At 40.1% G+C, this 17,970-nt stretch overlaps 1 protein-coding gene across 1 annotated transcript in view; it reads left to right on the top strand.

Moving 5' to 3' along the window:
- The window catches only part of UGGT1 (UDP-glucose glycoprotein glucosyltransferase 1), a 99,613-nt gene that overhangs the window by 43,672 nt on the left and 37,971 nt on the right, over window positions 1-17,970 (top strand). Inside the window, exons 18-22 of the mRNA XM_082631385.1 lie at window positions 10,075-10,239; window positions 12,275-12,395; window positions 15,630-15,728; window positions 16,675-16,698; window positions 17,210-17,304. Of these exons, the coding sequence (XP_082487511.1) occupies window positions 10,075-10,239; window positions 12,275-12,395; window positions 15,630-15,728; window positions 16,675-16,698; window positions 17,210-17,304 (504 nt within the window). The remainder of the gene's footprint in view (window positions 1-10,074; window positions 10,240-12,274; window positions 12,396-15,629; window positions 15,729-16,674; window positions 16,699-17,209; window positions 17,305-17,970) is intronic.

Raw genomic sequence — 17,970 nt, 5'->3', positions numbered from 1 at the left:
TTTTGTTTTTTGGTTTTTTTTGGTACGCGGGCCTCTCACTGTTGTGGCCTCTCCTGTTGTGGAGCACAGGCTCCGGACGTGCAGGCTCAGCGGCCATGGCTCACGGGCCCAGCTGCTCCGTGGCATGTAGGATCTTCCCGGACCGGGACACGAACCCGTGTCCCCTGCATCGGCAGGCGGACTCTCAACCACTGTGCCACCAGGGAAGCCCCTGTGTGTGTGGTTTTAATTGGCTTTATTTTTTTTTTTTCTTGGCCATGAGGCATGGCTTGCAGGATCTTTGTTCCCCAACCAGTGGTTGAACCAGGGCCCACAGCAGTGAAAGTGCAGAGTGCTAACCAGTGGACTGCCAGGGAAGTCCCTTAATATGGACATTTTAACAATGTTAAATTTTCCAAGCCATGAGCATGAAATATCTTTCCATTTATTTGTGTCTTCTTTGGTTTCTTTAACTGTCTTACAGGTTTCAGGGTACGTCTTTCACCTCCGTGGTTAAATTTATTGTGATTATAAATGGGATTGTTTTCTTAATTTCTCTTTCTGCCTAGCGTATAGAAATGCAACAGATTTTTGTATATTGATTTTATATCTTGCAACTTTATTGTATTTGTTTATTACTTCCAATAATTTTTTGGTGGAGTCTTTAGGGTTTTCTGCACATAAAATCATGTCATCTGCAAATAGTAACAGTTTTACTTCTTCTTTCCAATTTGGGCATGTTTTATTTCTTTTTCTTACCTCATTGCTCTGGCTAGGACTTTCAATATTGTGTTGAAAATGAGTGGCAAGAGTGGGCATCCTTGTCTTGTTCCTGATCTTAGAGTGATAGCTTTCAGTTTTTCACCATTGAGTATGATGTTAGCTGTGGATTTGTTGTATGTGGACTTTATTACGTTGAGGTATGTCCCTTCTATACCCACTTCACTGAGAGTTTATATTATAAATGGGTGTTGAATCTTCTCAAATGGTTTTTCTGCATCTATTGAGATGATCATGGGGTTTTTATCATTCATTTTGTTAATGTGGTGTATCACATTGATTGATGTGGGGATGTTGAATCATCCTTTCATCCCTAGAATATATTTCACTTGATCATGGTGTATGATCCTTCTTTTTTTTTTTTAAGATCATCTTTTAAAAAAATTTTATTTATTTTTGGCTGCGTTGGGTCGTCATTGCTGTGTGCGGACTTTCTCTAGTTGTGGTGAGCGGGGGCTACTCTTCATTGCGGTGCGTGGGCTTCTCATTGCGGTGGCTTCTCTTGTTGTCGAGCACGGGCTCCAGGCGCGCAGGCTTCAGTAGTTGTAGCATGCAGGCTCAGTTGTTGTGGTTCATGGGCTCTAGAGCGTGGACTCAGTAGTTGTGGTGAACAGGCTTAGTTGCTCTGCAGCATGTGGGATCTTCCCGGACCAGGGCTCCAACTTGTGTCCCCTGCAATGGCAGGCAGATTCTTTCTTTTTTTTTTTTTTTTTTTTTGATGTGGACCATTTTTAAAGTCTTTATTGAATTTGTTACAATATTGCTTCTGTTTTGGTTTTTTGGCTGCAAGGCATGTGGAATCTTAGCTCCCCGACCAGGGATCGAACTCGCACCCCCTGTATTGGAAGGTGAAGTCTTAACCACTGGACTGCCAGGGAAGTCCTGGCAGGTGGATTCTTAACCACTGTGCCACCAGGGAAGTCCCTATATGATCCTTTTGATGTATTGTTGAATTCAGTTTGCTAGTATTTTGTTGGGGATTTTTGCATCTGTGTTCATCAGAGATATTGGCCTGTAATTTTCTTTTTTGTGTGTTGTCTTTGTTTGGTTTTGTTATTAGGGTAACTCTGGACACATAAAATATGTTCTGTTTGCTTCAGTTTTTTGGAAGAGTTTGAGAAGGACTGGTGTTACTTCCTCTTTAAATGTTTTGTAGCACTCACTAAGGAAACCATGTGGCCCTAGGCTTTTCTTTGTTAGGAGGATATTCATTACTGATTCACACTCCTTATTATTGGTCTGTCCAGATTTTCTATTTCTTCATGATTCAATCTTGGTAGGTTTCATGTTTCTAGGAATTTATCCATTTCTTCTAGGTTATCCCGGAAGATATGTATTATGTATATATAATATATGTCTTTAAAAATTTATTACAGTTTTTAAAAAATAAATTCATTTATTTAATTATTTTTGGCTGCATTGGGTCTTTGTTGCTGCCCACGGGCTTTCTCTAGTTGTGGTGAGCAGGGGCTACTCTTCTTCGCAGTGTGCGGGCTTCTCATTGCGGTGGCTTCTCTTGTTGCAGAGCAAAGGCTCTAGGCACGCGGGCTTCAGTAATTGTGGCACACGGGCTCAGTAGTTGTGGCTTGCGGGCTCTAGAGCGCAGGCTCAGTAGTTGTGCACACGGGCTTAGTTGCTCCGCGGCATGTGGGATCCTCCTCGACCAGGGCTTGAACCCATGTCCCCTGCATTGGCAGGTGGATTCTTAACCACTGCGACACCAGGGAAGTCCCCATAATATACATCTTAATCCTCTATCTGTATCTTGTCCCTCCGCCCTTCACTCTCCCCACTGGTAACCACTAATTTGTTCTCTGTATCTGTGAGTCTGTTTTTTTTTGTTGTTGTTATATTCACTAGTTTGCTGTATTTTATAGATTCCACATGTAAGTGAGGTCATACAGGATTTGTCTTTCTCTGTCTGACTTATTTCACTTGGCATAATGCCCTCCAAGTCCATCCATATTGTTGCAAATGGCAAAATTTCATTCTTTTTTATGGCTGAGTAGGAGTCCGTTGTGTATGTAAACTACATCTTCTTTATCCATTCATCTCTTGATGGACACTTAGGTTGCTTCCATATCTTTTTTTTTTTTTTTAACATCTTTATTGGAGTATAATTGCTTTGCAGTGTTGTGTTAATTTCTGCCATATAACAAAGTGAATCAGCTATACATATACATATATCCCCATATCCCCTCCCTCTGATGTCTCCCTCCCACCCTCCCTATCCTGCCCCTCTAGGTGGTCACAAAGCACTGAGCTGATCTCCCGGTGCTATGCAGCTGCTTCCCACTAGCTATCTGTTTTACATTTGGTAGTCTATATGTCAGTGCTACTCTTTCACTTCATCCCAACTTACCCTTCCTCCTCCCCATGTCCTCAAGTCCATTCTCTACCTCTGTGTCTTTATTCCTGTCCTAGATTCCATATATGTGTGTTAGCATACAGTATTTGTTTTTCTCTTTCTGACTTACTTCAGTCTGTATGACAGACTCTAGGTCCATCCACCTCACTAAAAATAACTCAGTTTCATTTCTTTTTATGACTGACTGCTATTCCATTGTATATATGTGCCACCTCTTTATCCATTCATCTGTTGATGGACACTTAGGTTGCTTCCATGTCCTGGCTGTTGTAAACAGTGCTGCAGTGAACATTGTGGTACATGTCTCTTTTTGAATTATGGTTTTCTGCTTCCATATCTTTAATTCCCCTATTAACATTGTATAGTTATCTTTTTCTCCCTAGAGATCTGTTAGTACTCGTTTCATATATTCAGGTGTTCTGATGTTGGGTGCATATATATTTAGAATTGTTAAATCTTCTCAATGAATTGACCCCATTATCATTATATAATGACCTTTCTATGTCTTGTTACAGTTTTTGGCTTAAACTCTGTTTTGTCTGATAGAAATGTAGCTACCCCTGCTCTCTTCTGGTTTCCACTTACGTAAGTGTATATTTTTCTATCCCTTCACTTTGAGTTTTTGTCCTTAAAGCCGCAAGGAATTGTAGGCTCATATAGTTGGGTCTTATTTTTTAATCCATCCAGCCGTTCTGTGCCTTTTGAGTGGAGAATTTAATACAGGAACATTTAGAGTAGTTATTGATAGATAAGGGACATAGTAATGCCATTTTATTAGTTTCTGAGGCTGAGTTATATTTCCCTTGTTCCTCTTTTCCTCTCTTGCTGCCTCCCTTTGTGAACTGATGATTTTCCATAATGGTATGCTTTTGTGAATCTACTGTAGATTTTTGTTTTGTGGTTACTATGAGTCTTATGTAAAATATTTTATAGATAAAACAGTCTCTTTTATGTTGATGACTTAACTTTGATCAAATATAAAAACTACCCTTTTATTCCCACCCCTTTTTTGTTTTGGACATCACAGCTTAACTCTTTATGTTGTGTATTCAATAACAAATTATATCTAGTTACTTTTAGTATTCTTGTCTTTTTGTTTTGCTTTTCATCAGCATATTCTTTATATTGAAAAACAGCAAGATGGAGTTTTCTTCATGAAGAGCATCATCATTAGAGGGGAATTCAGGCAGCTGTCATCCATCCCGCATTCCCTTTGAGCATGGAGGGCATTGCTACAAAATTCATGGTTGAGGGCCCTCTCTTGCTTCATTTGAATACTCTTGTCTTAACCTTTATAGAGTTAAGTGGTTAATACACCATCATATTACAGTGTTAGGGTATTCTGAATTTGACTATATACTTACCTTTACCAGTGTGTTGTACGTTTTCATGTTACTAATTAACGTCCTTTCATTTCAACTTGAAGGACTCCTTTCAGCATTTCTTGTAAGGCAGGTTTGGTGATGATGAACTCACTTAGCTTTTGTTTGTCTGAGAATGTCTTTATTTTTCTTCCATTTCTGGACGATAACTTTGCCAGGTAGAGTATTCTTGGTTGGCAGGTTTTTCTTTTAGCAGTTTGAGTGTATCATCCCACTCACTCCTTGCCTGCAGCTTTTTTATTGAGATGTCCACTGTTAGCCTTCCCTGGTGAGTTACAAGCTGCTTCTTCTCTTGCTGCTCTTAAGAGTGTCTATTTTTCCTTTTTCTTTTTTTTTTTTTTTTTTTTTTTGCGGTACGCGGGCCTCTCACTGCTGTGGCCTCTCCCATTGCGGAGCACAGGCTCCGGACGCGCAGGCTCAGCGGCCATGGCTCACGGGCCCAGCCGCTCCACGGCATATGGGATCCTCCCGGACCGGGGCACGAACCCGTATCCCCTGCATCGGCAGGCGGACTGTCAACCACTGCGCCACCAGGGAGGCCCAAGAGCGTCTATTTTTGACTTTTGATGGTTTTATTGTAATGTGTCTTGGAGGGGTTCTCTTTAAATTTATTTTCTTTGGTGACCTATGATCTTCCGGAGCTTGGATATCCAAATCTCTCTCCAGATTTGGGAAGCTCTTATCCATTATTTCTTTGAATAAGCTTTCTGCCCCTTCTCTATCTCATCTTCCCTGGAACTCCAGTACTTTGAAAATTGTCCACATACCATCTCTTTAATTCTTCGGTTGCTGCTGTTGTTATTGTTGTCCTCTGACTGGGTAATTGCAAAGTTCCTGTCTTCTAACTTGTAGTTTTTTCTTTTGCTTGATTTCACTCTGATGTTAATGCTATATCATTTTTAAAATTTCATTCATTATATTCTTCAGCTCCAGAATTTCTGTTTGGTTCTTTTTTATGCTCTCTCTCTTTGTTAAAATTCTGATTTTTTGTTAAAAAAAATGTTTTTTTGATTTTGTTGAATTGTCCTTCTGTGTCTTCTTGTAGCTCACTGAGTCTCCCAAAAACAGCTATTTTGAATTCTTCATTGGGTAAATTGCAGATCTCCATGTCTTCGGGATTGGTTACTGGAAGATTATTGCGATCCTTAGGTGATGTTATGCTTTCTTGATTTTTCATGTTCCTTGCAATTTTAAGTTGCTCCCGGAAGTGACTGGTAGCAGTCACTTCTACCAGTCTTTACTCTGCTTTGGGAAAGAAATACCTTCCATTTCAGCCTTGCTAGGAATTTTGAGGCTTTCTCAGAATGTCTGTGGGTGCACCTGCTCCATGCGGTTGTTCCCTCTTGTGCAGAAGTCTGGACTTGTTTAACTCCTCTTGATTCTACACTGCCCCCAGGCTGGGTGCTGACAGGCCACCTCCTTTTTGTTTTCCCCAAAGTGGCACTACAGCTCAAGTTTTTTGTTTCTTTCTGGCCTACTGATGCGGATTGGCTTTCTGTACATCCTCACTATCCATCTGGCAAAGCTCACTCTTGCTGCCCTTGTCAGGATTGTGCAGTGGGAGCCAGCCACAGGGTGTGGGTATATGGGGGTCAGGTGTGTGCAGAGCCCTGCGGGGTGCTCGTGAGCCGTCCGGGGGCATCTGTGGATGAGGTGTCCTGGGTGTCTCACAGGTGGGCTTGTTGATGCAGTAAGTAGGATCTGCCTTCCTTAAAAGCCCTAGGAGCACACTGTCTGCTGCCCTCCCAGCCTCTGCCCCCACGGTGATGCCACTCACAAGGCAGTATTCTGGATGGAGCGGGAGAGAAATGGGCCTCTTTGGTGGTATCCCACATAGCTGGGGAAGTTGAGTGCTCATCCCTTGCTCTTATGTCCCTTGTAGGAGAAATCATAGGCTCAGAAGATCTCTTGTGGCCCTAAGCTGTACTGCCTTGGGAGAGGGGTGATGTGAGTAAAGTCAGACTGTTCTCTTACCCTCTCCAGTGTGTCCAAATTCATATTTTTTTTGCTCCAGTGGTGTCCTGGAACTTCTTGCTGGAAACCTGGACTTCACAGAGGCTGTCTTGTCTATGGGTGATTGATTAAGATAGTTTTTCCCAGGGGTTCCCTGGAGCCAGCTCATGGATCAATGCAGAGCCCACAGCCAGGGTCAAAGTCCGTCTGCATGTTACCTGCTCCACGGTTGGGCAACACTTCTGCCAGGCCACTTGGCATACGGTGCTGAGTTCCAAAGCTCCCACAAAGACCCTTTTGTCCGTGGATAGATGCCAAGTTGTTGTTTTTCTGTGGGGGAGACACTAATGAGGGAGGGAAGTCTTATTCAGCCGTGATACTGACATCACTCCTGCCTCAGTGTTAAATCTCCTTGGTTTAAGGTTTGGAGTTGAAGCTGGTCATGAGAGCTACTCGGTTTAGACTGAACGTGTTTCCATTATTGTATCGCAACCTTCTGTTCAGTCACTTACCTTTTTTTTTTTTTTAATAAAATCATATTGATATGGGCACGTAGTGATTTTTCACATTTTCACAAACAGCGTGAGTAGTACTCTGTAGAAAAAGAAAAGGTGAAATAAAAGGAAAGAAGGGCCACTTTGGGAATCTTTGAGAAAACTAATGGAATTTTCTTATATTTCACTTTTGGAAAATGTTTAACTCTGGTTTTCTATCATCCTATTGAAGAAAAAGTACATGTTGCCTTTTTTATTGTGGATGATTGCTATATCAAAAGGATTTGCTTGAAAAACATTGACTATAGTGGACAAATTGGGGAAAAGGGTATTTTTACACGTTGTCTTTTATGCATTGAAATCTTGATTTTGCTGAAGAATCAAGTGGGAGTATCACAGACCTAACTCCTCAATAGTTTCCCAGATTTGGCTATTTTCCTCATCTCTACTGGTTAGAGGCCCTTCCCATATAAACAGATCGTAATTACCTAGCTATTTAAGTAGGTAGGCATACACTGTCAAGAGAAGGATGTTGTGAGATTCCCAGAGGTCCTAAGAATCTAATGATCAATAAGATTTTTTTAATCTTACAGCAGGAGCTGTACCCCTCATGAAAAAGCCCAAGAAAAATAGATTTTTTTGAAAAGAAGGAATGACTACATTTTTTTAAATTAATTTATTTTTGGTTGCGTTGGGTCTTCGTTGCTGCGCACAGGCGTTCTCTAGTTGCAGTGAGCGGGGGCTACTCTTCGTTGAGGTGCGTGGGCTTCTCATTGCAGTGGCTTCTCTTGTTGCGGAGCACAGGCTCTAGGCACACAGGCTTCAGTAGTTGTGGCACACGGGCTCAGTAGTTGTGGCTCGCGGGTTCTAGAGCGCAGGCTCAGTAGTTGTGGCGCATGGGCTTAGTTGCTCCGCAACATGTGGGATCTTCCCAGACCAGGGGTCGAACCCGTGTCCCCTGCATTGGCAGGCAGATTCTTATCCACTGCGCCACCAGGGAAGCCCGAGTGCATTTTTTTTTTTAAAGGAGGAATGAGTGCGGTTGGCAAATGTTATTACACTTAGGAATATCTGTACCTTTTGTGTAAATCTGAAGCTGTGTTATCGTCTATGCCTGATATTTGAAAGAAGTAATCACTTCTAAAACTACGTAGTACATTAAAGTAGATCTTTTGAACTGAAGAGAATATAGTCTGATAGGTGCATGTTTATATGTTTGAAAACCAATGTAAGAAAAGTTGTAACTTATTCATGCAGACATTTTACATTTGGCATATTAACTCTGAGTGTTTATTAACCTCAGTTATCATCTATGAATGGCTCATTCGTGACTTTGTAGTCAGTGTTTCAAAATTATGTGTAATTAACATTTTTAGTGATCAGTTGATAGAAATTCTCACGTGTAATTTTTAAGTGTGACTCTGATAATTGGCCTGCATTCTGTTAAGTTTTAGTCTGATAATCTATTTGCAGGTTGCAAAAATGGAAAGTTTATAGTCAAAACATCTCCCTCCCACTCTTGCCTTTTACTCAGTTGCCACGTTCAGAGAAAACCAGTGTTACTTCTTATTGTCATGTCACTGAGAGTTATAATGTGGATTTTGTTCTGTTTTCCTGGGGGATTGATTTTCAAAGCTCAAAGTATATTAAAATTGAGTTTTTATGAACTTCTTTGAGATAGGTGAGATGTCAAAGAACAGAATTAATGTAACAGTTTTGGGAGTGTACATTTTAAAAGTTTTAACCATGATATACAGAGATGGCAGAAATCAACCTGGAAGGCCTTTCTCATTGTGCCATGATAGTCCATCAGATAAGTCTGCACTGTCAGTTATCACTGTGGCTAGATCTGAAACTAAGCTGATGACTGGTATTAGTTATTGAATTGAGGTACTTTTCTATTTGTGCTATCTAAAATGGTTATATATTTTTAAATTCTGCTATTTTCAGAAGATAGCAGTTACAAGATGTTTAACAAGAATGCTTTAAGGACCTTTTTTTTTGTATCTTGGGTAGTAATATAGTTTTTACTCTAAAATCTTAGTCTTGGGTCTGTGGTTGATATCTGGGGGAATGTACCTATGTCGATTGTTGGAAAAGTCTCAGATATGTTTGTTTGCCTGGTACTTCCCTGCCAAGGAACCTCTTTTGTCCTGGAGAAGGCAAAAGATTGAGCTTAGTACATTATAGAACAATTTTTGAGCACTGTTTTCCCACCAACCTTGTTTTGTTTTCTGTAGGTGTAACTTCTTGTTTAGTGATGTGGACCCTTTTAAATTTAGAATTGAGTGTAAATATTTCATCTCAAGTAATCTGCCCAGGAGCACTAATAATTTATGACAGTCTATAGTTGTGCTGCCCATTATAGTAGCCTCTGGCCACATGAGCTTTTAAAATGGAAATTAATTAATTTCATGTGCTCAATAGCTACATGTGGTTAGTGGTTACTGCATTGGACAGTGAAGATAGAATATCTCCATCATTGCAGAAAAGTCTGTTGTATAGTTTGGGCTGTAGTATATGTAATTCAGGTCCGGTAGCCTGGGCTGCTTAAAATTACCCTCATCCCCATCTTCAACCACTTCCTGATTTATAAGGTTTTGTGGTTTTATTAAAACTCAGTAATTTAAACTCAGATTTACCTAGTAGGATATTAACTATGATGTTCTTTATATATTTTTTAAATTAATTTTTATTGGAGTGTAGTTGATTTACAATGTTGTGTTAGTTCTTTATATATACTTTTTTTTTTTTTTTTGCGGTACGCGGGCCTCTCACTGCTGCGGCCTCTCCCGTTGCGGAGCACAGGCTCCAGACGCACAGGCCCAGCGGCCATGGCTCACAGGCCCAGCCGCTCCGCGGCACGTGGGATCCTCCCGGACCAGGGCACGAACCCCTGTCCCCTGCATCAGCAGGCGGACTCTCAACCACGGTACCACCAGGGAAGCCCCAGTTCTTTATATATTTTTAAAAGAATTTTTCTTTAGTTATTTCTTGGTTTCCATATTTCTGCTGTTGTTTCTTTTCTTGTTAGAGCGTGTATGTGTGAAAAATTCGCTTTGTTCCATTTGTCTCAGGAAGGACAAAAATATGCTGTTTGTGGTCCCATGTGTTTCAGGAAGCAAGAGGCTACTATGAGCAGACTGGAGTTGGTCCACTGCCTGTTGTCCTGTTCAATGGAATGCCCTTTGAAAAGGAGCAGCTGGACCCTGATGAGTTGGAAACCATCACAATGCACAAAATCCTGGAGACTACAACCTTCTTTCAAAGAGCAGTGTACTTGGTAAGTACTGTTTCAAGGCTGATTTTGAAAGAACATGGTTTGCTTACGTTTTTGTAGTCCTGTAGTAGGCAATAAAGTTTTCTATACACCACTCATAATTGATATGCAGACTCCCAATAGGTTCTGCTGTAGTGAAAATATCCCTGAGACTTTCTGTACGTTGTTTTTTTTTTTGGCCGTACGTGGGCCTCTCACTGTTGTGGCCTCTCCCGTTGGGGAGCACAGGCTCCGGACGCACAGGCTCAGCGACCATGCCTCACGGGCCTAGCCGCTCCGCGGCATGTGGAATCTTCGCGGACTGGGGCACGAACCCATGTCCCCTGCATTGGCAGGCGGACTCTCAACCACTGCGCCACCAGGGAAGCCCTAGCACTGCGTTTCTGAACATAACTCTGTCTTAAAACTTTTAGATTGCTGCTATTCCTTTTTAAGAATGAATAATCATTTATTTTATCCCTTAATGTTGGACGTTGCTTGTAGATGTACACTTTTATAAATAATGCTCAGTGAATCTTCTAATATGTATATCTTTGTACTTTATAATTTTTTGAGAAATACCAATTATTGGAACTGTGTCAAAGGGTAATAATGTACATTTTAAATTTTGCACTAAATTCACTATATATAAAAGCATATGATATGCAGATAGTGTGAGATTCAAAATGTGTATAAAGGTATAAATGAAGAGAAACTGTCATTTATTCGTTCCTGTTCCCCTGCCATTCATCTTTTCTCTCTGGAAACAACCACTGTGTGTGCATGTGTATGTGTGTGTAGGTGAGCTGCATTAAAAGGTATGTACATGTAAAATTTTGATAGATTTGCCAGATTGCCTCCTTGAGTTAGGCTTTTTATTGGAATCAGTTCAGGTTTATATTAGAGACCAAAGTTTCATACATGAGCTTACATCTATAGCAAGTCATCGATTACCTTTGTAAGTATTTTGAATTATGTGGTTGGTGCATATGCTCATTATTGGCTTATAGTTTGAGAATTTGTGACTTATTGCTCTTGAGATAAGTAGCCACAGAAGATGCCTGAGTGGAATTTTTTTTTTTTTTCGGTACGCGGGCCTCTCACTATTGTGGCCTCTCCCATTGCGGAGCACAGGCTCCGGACACGCAGGCTCAGCGGCCATGGCTCACGGGCCCAGCCGCTCCACGGCATGTGGGATCTACCCGGACCGGGGCACGAACCCGCGTCCCCTGCATCGGCAGGCGGACTCTCAACCACTGCGCCACCAGGGAAGCCCCTGAGTGGAATTTTTAAGACTTGATTGTGTATATTTGATTCACATCTATTCCCCCTGAAAATCATGTTGAAATATGGTTTTGTATGAAATATATTAAGTGTGAAAAACTTGCAAGTTTCCACAGCCATTTACAATAGATCACCCTCATGCAGTACAAGTATTTCTATAATACGAGAACTATAAAGGGAAGAATTAATGATTCTTTAATTAATTCTTTAGTTAATGATTTCTTCTCCCCCAGTGTAATTGTGACTCTGGAAATGTAGGATTACTTGAGATTGAAATGCCTGAGATTGAAAAAGGCTTGGGATGATTTCTTTTTTTTTTTTAAAGTATATTAACTGCCTGAGAGAAGTAATTTGGCTTTCTTCTTTAGAGAGAAGCTAACTGAGTAGATCTCAGGATGGATTTTTGCTTGTATTAACTCTTCAACTAATTTCTAGAGCTTGCTTGTTTCTGTGGTGAGATCAAATAAACATGGGTTTGCATTTCATATTCACTTCTCATTAGCTCTGTGACCTTGAGTAAGTTATTTAACCTTTCTTAAATAGGTACCACGTCTTCCTCACATTGTTGAACGGATTAGAGATACTGTACATACAGTGCCTTGCTTGGCAATGACAGGAATCTATAACGTGGTAACTTCTATTTTTAGCTATTACCAGTACATAAGAAGATACTATAAAGTTAATGATTTTTTAGGTCCTAATAAATTATTATTGATCATATTTGTTTAATGTGCATCTCACCCACACCCTGTTTTCTTTTTTTTTTTTACTCTAGGGTGAACTGTCCCATGATCAAGATGTGGTAGAATATATCATGAATCAGCCAAATGTTGTTCCACGAATCAACTCTAGGATTTTGACAGCTGAGAGAGAATACCTGGATTTAACAGCAACAAGTAAGGAGTATTTCAGGAACAATTTTGGGCCTTTTTCATTTGTCTTTCAGAATCTTTGCATTTATTGGATTGTAATGTTCAGAGTTTTTGATAACCCAAGATTGTGACACAGTTTCGTTCACCTTGAGTTCATTATATGAACTTCTGAATTCACAAGAGTTTCCTCCAAAAGGAGAGAAATTCTTGCTGGATAAATCTTTGTAAACTTTGAAAGATATTCAGTGCCTTTTAAATGCCAACTGAACGTAGGCATTAGGTGGTAAGAGTGGACCTAGACTGTTGACTTTCTCACAGTCCTAAAGCTCGTAAGCAGCTGTCTTCTTTCTCATTATGTAGTCAGTCAGTGATGATGTCGACAGATATCTCAGGTAGCTGTACTCTGAGAACTTAAGAATGCCTTTTTAACAAATAAAGCTCCATCAGCAGTCCTCAACCTTTTTGGCACCAGGGACCAGTTTCGTGGAAGACAATTTTTCCATGGACTGAGGGTGTGGGGGGGTGGTTTCGGGATGATTCAGGTGCATTACATTTATTATGCACTTTATTTCTATTATTATTACATTGTAATACATAATGAAATAATTATACAACTCACCACGATGCAGAATCAGTGGGAGCCCTGAGCTTGGGGCTCAGATGTGGGTTGGGCTACGCATGGACTAAAATAAGTGTTGGATTCTGACTTAAAGCCTGCCACCACATGCAGCTTAATTGTCACTTGCCACTCACTGATAGGGTTTTGCTATGAGTCTGCAAGCAGTTGATTTATTATGGTCTCCATGCAAGTCGAACCTCTCTGCTCATGATAACCTGTATTCGCAGCCGCTCCCCAGCGCTAGCATCACTGCCTCAGCTCCACCTCAGATCATCAGGCATTAGAGTCTCATGAGGAGCGGGTAACCTAGATCCCTCGCATGCGCAGTTCACAGTAGGGTTTGAGCTCCTATGAGAATCTAATGCCACCACTGCTCTGACAGGAGGCGGAACTCAGGCAGTAATGTGAGTGATGGGGAGCGGCTGTAAATTCAGATGAAGCTTTGCTCGCTCACCTGCCGCTCACCTCCTGTTGTGCGGCCTGGTTCCTAGGTACCAGTCCATGGCCCAGGGATTGGTGATCCGTGGTGTCCATGCCATAAAACTCAACCTTTCAAAGTGTACATTGTAAAGTGCACAGTTTTTAGTATACTCTCAGAGTTGTGTGGGCATCACACTAACTCTAGAACATTATCATCCCCTCCCCAAAAGAAAGGATGTAGTCACTCTCCATTTCCCCCTTTTCAGCAACCACTAATTAAGTTTCTGTTTCTATGGATTTTTCTATTCTGGATATTTCATATAATTGGAAGTTTTTTGTGACTGGCTTCTTTCACTTAGCATAAAGTTTTTAAGGTTCATCCATGTCGTAGCCTGTCTCAGAACTTCATTCCTTTTTTTTTTTTCAGGTAATAAATATCATAAATCACAAACATAAATATAACTTCGTTGTCTGACAGTTCTGGAAGACTTCATTCCTTTTTATGACTGATTCATATTCCGTTGTATAGATAGGCCACACTTCGCTTATCTGTTCCTTGGTTGATGAGCGTTTAGGTTGTTTCCACAAGAATACCTTTTTACAAGGTTAAGCCCAGGTACAATTTGTTCCTTTTGCCTTCCTGGAGACTCTTAAGGCCACTTTAACAAACTGCTGGAAATACAGTAGAGTTACCACTTGCTCAGGAAATCTCACTGGGGAATCGAGGATATGTGTAATGTTGAAGTCAAAACCAAGTGTATTTGTTGTTGTAGTTGAATACAGTGAATACATAGATCTGTTTATGGTCGTTACTTGATTGCAGCTACCCCCGTTCTCCTTGAAACTAAATTCCTTTCCTTTCAGACGGAAGAAAATGTTCACATACAGGCAGAGGAAAACTGCACATGTGTGCTTGTATTTGAGAAAGAAAGTAGTAAGAAAGCGCTTTTTACCAGAAGCGTTAGTAGAGCAGGGCACGCAGTATTACGAATTGTTGTCCTGAGGTTTTGTTGTTTCCATCATTTTAAATTAAATGATAAAGAGTTATCTTTGCGGTACTCATGAATAAGGACCATAAAAATAGTTCTGTTTTTGGATATCTTTCTCCACTGGGTGTTATAGTCCTCAGCTGTGAAATGATGCTCGTCCACAGTGGCAAGCGTGGTTTGCTTGGTGAGCATTTTGGAGCTCCCAGTGAAAGAGCAGCTGGCATCCTCCTAACCCAGTTGTCATAGCTCCATCATCTACGCTGCTCTTGGCCTTTGCTGTCCGGCGACTCAGTTTTAAGGCCGTGTTGCTTCCTCCCCTCTGCTACATGAAGTCATGGGCAGTGTCTGTCTTATTTACCATTGCTTACCTTTGCTAGACTATTGACTGAACAGATAGTAGGCCCTTGGAGTGCTTTGTTGAATGAAAGGATAGATGGGTTAGTGGGTGGACAGACAAATACATGGGAGGGTGGGCAAGCAAGATGTGCTTGGAGGACACTGCAAGAAACGGGGCATTTGTATTGGGGAGTAAATAATGCAAAGGCCTGGGAAGATTGCTGGAGATAAACAAGGGGTTTATGATACCAGGCTGGAGACCAGTTTGTAGGTAGGAAGAAATTACAAAGTATTGAGAGCAAGGGAATGACTTGATGAAACTGGAATTTTAGCAAGAGTTCTCTGAGGGGGAAGTGATTAATAAGAGCATTGCCCATAGGCACTAATCAGGAAAGAAACATATCTGAAAATGACCTTTTGTTTCTGTTAAGGTTAAAAATGTTACTTTGGTAGATGTGAGATAACTCAAACAAGAGTTTAAAAAAAATATTTTCTCTCCCATTCATCCCCTCTTACCCCCAAATTGGATAGGGAAGAGTTTACTATGGGGATGGACTATGGAAAGGAGAGGTGAAGTTAAGGGGGTCTCTTTAAAAGATCATCTTGTAGGTGTAAAGTGAAAAGAGTGGGAATAGAATAAATTTAAACCATGAAACTGACAAACACATATCTGAGAGTTATGTGTGAGATGTGTACATTTTCTATTTGTGTCTTAAAATGTGATTAATGGGGTGGGTCATGTTGTGAACTTGTTCAATAAACGTGAAACAATATATTTCGCTCATGCATTTTATTAAAATGTATATTATGGTCAAATGAGATTATCAATTGAATATTAACATTAGATTGAATTTAGGCATATTAATTATAAATCTACTTTAATTTTTCTTTCAGATAACTTTTTTGTGGATGATTATGCTAGATTTACCGTCTTGGATTCCCAAGGCAAGACTGCTGCTATAGCCAATAGTATGAATTATCTGACCAAGAAAGGTAATACATTTTAGGCTTACCTTGGATTCAATTTGTTTCTCCTTTTTTTTTTAGTATTTACAAAAACCTTAATTTTTAGTGTCTGTTGGGAAAGAGATTCCATAATTTCTTTTATTACTTTGTATAATTATTTGAGTCTAGAAAATATCTGTTTAAAATTTAATTTTTTATATATATTTGAAAATTCAGATGTTGTCGTTTTAAATTTGTTGTCTTTTTAAATTTTATATTAGACATTAAAGGTAAAAGGAAAAATTTTTTCATGGTTCAAAATGGAAAATTATGATGTAAAAATGGGTTAATGGATTGAAAATTGGTTTGACTTGTCTCTTCAATGACAATATTGGGTTAATTGTTTTTAGGATTTGTAAGATCAGCTTGGTACAAGAAATCCTTGTGCACGTTTTTAAACTGATTTTGATGCAGAGTTATTTATTCAGATTAAAATTGTGTAAAATGATATCCTCTTAATGGCAGACAGTGCTTTTCCCCTCTGGTCACACTTATTACCCTTTCAGAGCACTGGCTGTCATGTAAGGCAGCTACTTTTTTTTTTTTTTTTGGCTGTGCCATGTGGCAAGTGGGGTGTTAGTTCCCTGACCAGGGATCAAACCTGTGCCCCCTGCATTGGGAGCGCAGAGTCTTAACCACTGGACCGCCAGGGAAGTCCCTAAGGCAGTTATTTTTATCTACTGTGGTCTTCTCCCAGAGAGAATTTCTGGTTTCCCAGATATATGTTTAAGTACAGGCAATTGTTCCATTTGTTGCCTCAAAGAAATTGGTTCTGAGGGGTCCTGGAACAGTGCTGTAACCCTAGTGGGACTAAGGAGCGAAAAGAAGCATAGGTGATGTTGGGCATTATTTAAAATTTGACTCCTAGAGTTGGCATTAATTAGAGGAATGACATTTTCTTTTCTTCTACTCTTTTTCCTTTACTTTTGTCCAGGAATGTCCTCCAAGGAAATCTATGGTAACTTTAAATTTCAGAATGTTCTATTCCTTTTGTTAATTAATTATCTTATGTGGTTTCAGGCACCACTGTAATTCAGAATTTATTGACACTTTATTGGGATGTTTCTGTAACCTGTGGATAACAGATAATTTATCAATGCAGATAAATTCTGTGTATAAATGTTTGCCAAGAATTATATTTCAGAAAGTTAATAAATGAATATGATTAAAGACTATAATATGTTATCCACATGTTCAAAGACTCTTTCATTTTCCATGCTAACAGATACCCAAATCAAAATAGAATTAATAAGTGCATGTTCTTAGATTTTAATTAAGCCACATGGCAAGTTACCCTGCTTTCATTCTAGTATGCAAGTTTCAAAACTTTTGCTTTGTATCTTTATTAAACTTGTCATTTTCTTACTTTTTGCATGGTTTTCAGAAATTACTTGGTTTAATAGCAATATTGAAACATAGGATATGCTTTTTCCCCTCCTACTCCATATGTTGTTTTTGTTTTTCTACAGATGATTCTTTTATTAGGCCGGTAACTTTTTGGATTGTTGGGGATTTTGATAGCCCTCCTGGAAGGCAATTATTGTATGATGCTATTAAACATCAGGCAAGTATCTACGGCTTCATTCTGTATCTTTGTTTGAGGCCGCAGTTATCTTCATGGCATATGTGTGCTGATAATGTGCTGGTGGGGAGGCTGGATCCTGCTTTTTTGGTGCTTGAGGGAAAGAAGCATTGTTTTTTCAGAGGTCTGGCAGCTAGTGAGAAAACAGAAGACTGCAGTATTTTGGCTTTATGTAAGGGAATAGATTTTTTTTTTTTGGCAGTGCCGTGCAGCTTGCAGGATCTTAGTTCCCTGACCAGGGATTGAACCCGGGCTCCCTGCAGTGGAAGCACAGAGTCCTAACCACTGGACCACCAGGGAAGTCCCAGGAATAGATTCTTTTAGAGGAAAAAATAAGAAGATCGTCATCATAGACAAGTTTTTATTGTATGACTGTTCATGTTCTTGCTGCAGAGGTGCTGCAAAGTTTGTGTTGTATATTGTATGGGAGAGACAGTGTCCTTATATTGAGAGAGGTCCAGATATGGGAGAAATACCACAGAGGCACATTAGCACGTGTATAATAGAAGTAGGTGTCGGCATGCAGAGGGATGCACATATGGGTGGTCTGAAAGCTGTGCAGCATATAAACCGTAGAAGTGGAGTGAATGGGCAGTGGTGAACTGTTGAAAAGTAATCACCCCTTCTAGAGGTTGTCCTTGTCAGAGA

The sequence above is a fragment of the Mesoplodon mirus genome (assembly GCF_964341445.2).
Source record: "Mesoplodon mirus genome assembly, chromosome: 8".
Taxonomy (NCBI): domain Eukaryota; kingdom Metazoa; phylum Chordata; class Mammalia; order Artiodactyla; family Ziphiidae; genus Mesoplodon; species Mesoplodon mirus.
Note: the sequence above shows the minus strand (reverse complement) of the source record. Positions and strands in the feature narration are given on the sequence as shown.